Consider the following 6,374-nt stretch of genomic DNA (forward strand, 5'->3'; position numbering starts at 1 on the left):
TAGGGTTGCCATCCGTCCGGGTTTCCCCGGATTTGTCCTAGTTTAGAGGGCATCCGGGGAGCGTCCTGCGGGGAGCTTCATTTGTAGTCCGGGTTTAAAAATTTAAAGTCTCAGTACTTTTAAAATTCTCGTTTAAAAATTTAATTTATTTTGTTTAGGTTTCATATTTTTATAAGGTTTTGTTTTCATAACAAAGTATATTAATAATTTGTGTTTTATTTTAAGAGTCAAAAATAAAACAATTTGTAACAAACTGTAATAAGATTCTGTTTTGTTAGGTACATTTAAAATGATGATAAAAAATGACTAATTTTAATTTTAGTCTGAAAATAAATAAAAAGGTGATTTATGACATTCTCAACTGTTTTTTATTACACTGACTACGTTTAAAAAAACCTGTTGACATGTCCGGGTTTTTCACCCGTCTTGTCCTGGTTTCCAAATTTTAGAGATGGCAACCCTAGCTCAGGATAGAAAAGAGTGGAGGTGCGTGTCCAACCGTCTTAGAACTGACGACCTTATGTTGATGATGATATTCATTAAAATTCGGTCAAGTTACGAATAAAAATTTTTCTTCCACTGAGTGCTTACAACAGTTACTTACTAGAAGAAAATCACGAATCTCTTAAAAATATAAATTTTGATTCTGCATTCATCAGTTACAATTATTCTCTAAAGTTTAGATGGACACATCTACTGTAAACAACAATGTATGCTGTCCTAATGATTGGAAAGATTAATTATTTATCTACTCATTAATTAAATTAATAGTCGAATAAACAAACCGAAACATTCAAGTATGCACCATTGAAATTAATTTGAAATGAAATATTATTCTGAAAATTCATTTCTTGAATTCTTTTTTTTTTGCCCATTACACACTTCCTCAAATTAATGAGGAAAATGTGTAGTGGGCAAAAAAAGAATTCAAGAAATGAATTTTCAGAATAATATTTCATATTAAACTAACTCACTTCTAAAAGATGTCTAAAAAATTGTATGTATAATTTGAAATATTCGAAGCAGTTTTTTCAGTAATCAGTTTTGCCTTAGAAAATCCCATTGGAATTAAAATTAAAAATACTGTTCGTCTCTACCATTTTCCGTTCCTTAGCAATTCCCCTTCTCGTCCAGTTTCATTAACGCGCGCCATCGAGAACTGTTAAATCTTTTTCTTAATTTCCGTTCACAATACATTTCAGAATCCTTTATCCGGTTCGATTCGACTTGGGAAATTTTAATGAATCTTTGAAAGCAACGGAATCAATTTATTTTCTTTGTAATGTTCTCTCTATTGACGGTTTACTTTTCGTAATCATGACGGAACTGTGTCATAAAGCAATAGACGAGAGGAAAAATAAAAAATAAAAAACACCACAGTGTCACACCGCTATTGAAGTCAACATTTCCGATATTTTATTTTTAAACAATGTTCTTCATTTTGGTGTAAACCAGTGGCGTGCTTTCTTGAAAACAAAAACTGCCGGCACCATAAAAATCTAACGAGAGTCTCTTCGTGTTGAGATCAGTTTCGTTAATTTAACCAATGGTAATGCCATAACGCATTTTTTTAAACCTCACTGGAAAACTGCATCGTGTCGCACCTCTACAGGAAAGTTATAGGAACCTTAATCTATGAAGTGAATATCGATATTTAATGACAAAATTTAGTTAACAGGAAAAGACAATAGATGCATAGGTATTATTAGAGGTTTACTCTTCTAAATTTAGAAATACACAAAACAATACGNAATCTAACGAGAGTCTCTTCATGTTGAGATCAGTTTCGTTAATTTAACCAATGGTAATGCCATAACGCATTTTTTTAAACCTCACTGGAAAACTGTTGACACCTACCGTAAAATTCTACGTTCTTTTTTATATCAATGTCATCTTTTAATACTTAACAAATGATACTTTCATTTCCTAAAAATCTCAAGAGCGCCTTTTCGGTTTGTGACTATTTTCGTTACGACGTGACGTATTTTTCGCACTAGAAAACTGTTAACACAATAAAATTCTACGTACGTTTTTACATAAATGTCATCTTTTAAAACTAAATAAATGGTTAATAATTAGAGATCTCACAAGCGCTTTTTATTTTCTTTAATTTAAACAGTAATTAAGCCGTAGTAGATACAGGTTGGTAGGATACCTTCTCAGGCATTAAAGTCTAGTCAGAGATGTGTTAGAGGCAGAAACAGGAGTTACGAGGAGTAGAGATAGACGTAGATTAGATTACTGTACGCAACTAGTTAAGGATGTGGGATGTTCTAGTTTTAGGGAAATGCGAAGATAGGAAAGAGAAGAGGTGTGTGTCCAACCAGTCTTAGGACTGACGACATTATGATGACGAACACCGTGGCGTATTTTTTTGAAACATACATTTCATCTTTTAAAGCTTACAACAAATAGTTTTCATTTCCTAGAAATCTCTCGAGCACTTTTTTAATAATGCTAACCAACAAAAAAATCCGCGCTTGATAACTAGGTAACGATTTTTTATCTGGATAACGAAAGCTGTAACATATCAAAAATTCAGACGATTCCTATGAATCCCATCAGTTATCATAAGATTAACACGGGCGGCTGCTATCATTAAATCACAACACAACAATTTCTAAATGAATTAATCCACGCTGACCGAGTTAGCCTTGAGGACTTCAGTAATAATTTAAATTAATTTCAGAGTTTGAAAGGACGCATTACCCTGATGTTTTTGCAAGGGAGCGTTTGGCTGCGAAGATAGGTCTCCCAGAAGCTCGGATCCAAGTGTGGTTTTCTAACAGAAGGGCTAAATGGAGGAGAGAAGAAAAATTAAGGAACCAGCGTCGGGCCCCTTCAGCCACTGACCAACCAGCACCACCATCTTCACCGCCTAGGTTGCAAGGATTTAACAATCCTTCTTCAATGTATTCTCCCATTGCTCCGCCAATGACAATGGCAGATAGCTACAGGTAAGTCAATACTTATATTATAGTCCGCTTCTTACGTCTTTACTACAATTAGGAACTTCCTCATTATTTTTCTCCGTTTTTAACTTATCTAAACTTTATAGCTAAACGTAACTGTTAACTTTTTGATATCAATGTGTACTACAAGGTGTTATAAGCAGTGTTATTTCCTTATTTCTCAGTAATTCAATGGCAACAATGTCTTCGTTTGGTCACGGCGGTCTTCCCACTACAATGGGTCCATCTCCTGGTTCGTGTCTTCAGCAAAGAGACAGTCCAGGAATGACGAATTCGATGGGAGGCTATTGCATGGGTCGACCGCCCAGTTATGATCTGGGAATTGGTTACGGATCAAGACCATCCCCATGCAGTCCAGCACAACCTTACCAGATGAACGGACACCAGTATAGTTCTAATGGAGGTTCGTCAACAGGTACGTAAAATTATGTAGTCCTCCATTACTTATAAATTTGTACAAGATGCTGGATTTTCTATTAAGTTTGAACCTTTGAGTAATTGCATCTCCAAGAATTGTTTTTCCATTTTAGGGCTCATATCACCTGGAGTATCGGTACCAATAGCGGTACCAGGCCAAACGGATATGACAACCCAATACTGGCCTCGAATCCAGTGACCTTGGTGGATATAAGGTAGACAGGGGAAAAGACTCTTGTTGAAAATTTTTCACATTTTTGATTCTCCCAATAATTCATCATCATTTTAATGCGATACAACAAAATGATTTACAACCGTACTTCAGTGAAAAATCTTCGTCGTCACTTCATCGTTTTTCCGAAGAAAATGACTGTGCCATACGTTCTTGCTGCTTCTCTAATTCTTTGTCAGTCTAATTTATAAAATATTTTTAATTCTCTTGTATTCAATTGCTGCAATGAACTAGTACATGTGATTTTTTCGATTTACGAATAGCAATTTTGTAATTTTATTTTGTTAAATACGATCCCAGTTTATAAAGTGTATAAATTGAGTAAATATATGCATTATACCTAACTTGCTGGAAGTTTATGTATTTAACGATCCATAAGTGTACTAATTACACTAAATTATTTATCTGTATATGAATATTGTTGTAGCAGTCCTCTTTCACCCCAGAATGCAGTAGCACATGAAGAAAGTGTGAAAGTTCCTTTTTTCTACTGAGAACAAACAGCATCTTGACTGGCATCAATATAAATGTAAGTGGCAACAAAAGTAATTTAAAATTATTAGATTTTAATTAAAAACTAAATTACTTATTTATTCATGTGTTATTTATTTATTAACTGCTCAAGGGTATTATTTAATTTAATATTTTTTCGTCATTTCAAAAGCATGTGTCATCCTTAAATAATTTATATTTTAGAGGACAATTCAAACTAGGACAGGAAAACTTATCATTATTTATGTATTCTTTATCTCTAATGCTATCTCTTTTAAGTTTTTACAATATCTCTGTCTCTCTCGCTCTTGTAGGTATTCAAGTATCTCTAGAGTTGTGGTCAGGCGATGGAACTTTAACGAAGCAAAACACACAATATTTCAATTTCATAAAAAAGAGAACTAAAACTAGCTATGTGATTGGTTAAATTTCGAAATATTTGCCGCGAACCGTCGCAGAAATCAAATTCGATGCTTCTGCGTAGTATTTGTGACGTCATCGGTGCTTCGTGCAGAAGCAATCGCAAAATCCATGCAAGCTCAAACGTGCTGTTCGTTACCAGACAGTCGCGGTGCTTGGTAGGTGTAAGACGTCCTGTCTGCACGTTATTTAGAATCATTTATCGAGTTAAAGTAATTAAAATAATACAGAGGTTAGTTTTTGCAGTGCATTATCTCATAATTTTAAATCATGTATTTGAAAACAAACAGTTATTGTTTGCTGGTTAATGTTTAACAAAATTTTTACAGATGCATGTGCCATACGAATGACGTCACATGGCCATTTTAAAATTTTACATTATTTAGGTTGCTTGTTTTTATTGTATTTCGTTAATTATATATTTATTTAATTTTGCAATCAATGAAGGTGATAATAAATAAATATTAATACAATAAGTTTATAGATATATCTGTATGCTGAAACGATTAAAGTTTTAATTTATAGGAACGACTCTGGGTGCCATTTCTTATGGAGCATTTGTATCTGTACCCCAGGATAGTGTGATACCTGACCTGAAGAAAGAGAAGTGCCTTTTTGTACTGGAAACAGAGTCGGTGTATTGCTGCTAAAGGAAGGATATATTTTTATTTAATCAGTAAGTATTGAGTAAACAATAGAGCATTTATGATCTACTTTCAAACATCATGTTTTAAGTTTCATTTCAGAAATTGTCAAAGCAGAACTGCAGAACTAAAGTAAAGCTGCATTTATTCTAGCATTCAGAAATGTTAAAAAACATCAGAATTAAAATAAAACTACCTTTGTTCCAGCATTTATTTATTTTATTTTTGTATAAGCTGTAACAGAAAGTATGAATATATTTTGAATTTTATATAAACTCACAGAAGAATTAAAGACACCAAGTCCCCACACTAAAACTTTACTGTATTTCTTGCCTTTAAGTGTTTATTTAATTTTATATCTCATTCAATACCGTAGTTAATTAGTTTTTCTTGCCCGTTTCTATAGATTGGTCTACCAATGAGAAAGAATGGATGGTAAATTTCATGGTACTGAGCAACCAATGCCTACAATGCTATAGCTTTTCCTGGACTTCATTCTAGTTTTGATGTTGACTCTTCACCTTTTTTTCACCAATGAAGGTTGAACGGGATACTACTGAAACAACAAATTATCTGCAGTAGCATTGCTTTTCCAGGATTTTATTCACACCTGTAATCTTTGGAACATCGCAGTCTGTAGTTTCTTAAGGTGAGAATATATTACATAATTATTATTAATTGCTCTTTATTAATCTATTACCACCCCATCTGTTTCAGATCAACGGTGGAGAAGACAGAGAAGACCCCCCGTAGTTAGAACTTTTTTTTTTTATTTCAATCAAGATTTTATTTTGCATGTTTTTTTAATTTGAATTCATTTATTATTTTGCATGCTTATTTTAGTTCATTTTATTTGAATTAATTTTTGATCTTAGATGTTTTTATTTTTTGAGTAGGTATAGTAATACTAACAAGTTTTTAATTTTTTTTCAGTAGTTGTAGTGCAGTCTAACATGTCTCTTGCTTACCTCTTCGCTTAGCTTACTGCATATTCTTACTATAAATTGCTTTGCATTTACCCTACGAGTTCTACATGATTCAACGTTTCGTTATCGTGTGTGTTTCTTCTCACCCTTGTGGAATTAGGGAGGGCCTCCCCGAACGACTTCCCTTGGGCTTAGCTATTTAGTTGATCTTAAAAGTGTCTTATACACTTTTCGCGAGTCTACTCTAGCGTTACTTCCTTTCAGACAGGGT

General features: G+C 33.5%; 1 protein-coding gene and 1 long non-coding RNA gene across 3 annotated transcripts in view; both read left to right on the forward strand.

The window, feature by feature from the left end:
• Positions 1-3,942, forward strand: part of LOC108735059 (paired box protein Pax-6-like) — a 214,492-nt gene extending 210,550 nt beyond the window's left edge. For both annotated transcript variants that reach the window (XM_025979263.1, XM_025979265.1), the window contains exons 9-11: positions 2,690-2,957; positions 3,137-3,387; positions 3,503-3,942. In XM_025979263.1, the coding sequence (XP_025835048.1) occupies positions 2,690-2,957; positions 3,137-3,387; positions 3,503-3,588 (605 nt within the window). In that variant the 3' untranslated portion in view covers positions 3,589-3,942. The remainder of the gene's footprint in view (positions 1-2,689; positions 2,958-3,136; positions 3,388-3,502) is intronic.
• Positions 3,943-4,403: 461 nt separating this feature from the next.
• On the forward strand, positions 4,404-5,909 carry LOC108735047. Its single transcript, XR_001937498.2, has 4 exons — positions 4,404-4,765; positions 5,059-5,209; positions 5,584-5,826; positions 5,895-5,909. It is a non-coding gene; the product is annotated as an uncharacterized LOC108735047 (long non-coding RNA).
• Positions 5,910-6,374: the final 465 nt, after the last annotated feature.

Source organism: Agrilus planipennis, unplaced genomic scaffold (assembly GCF_000699045.2).
Source record: "Agrilus planipennis isolate EAB-ADULT unplaced genomic scaffold, Apla_2.0 scaffold20, whole genome shotgun sequence".
Classification (NCBI taxonomy): domain Eukaryota; kingdom Metazoa; phylum Arthropoda; class Insecta; order Coleoptera; family Buprestidae; genus Agrilus; species Agrilus planipennis.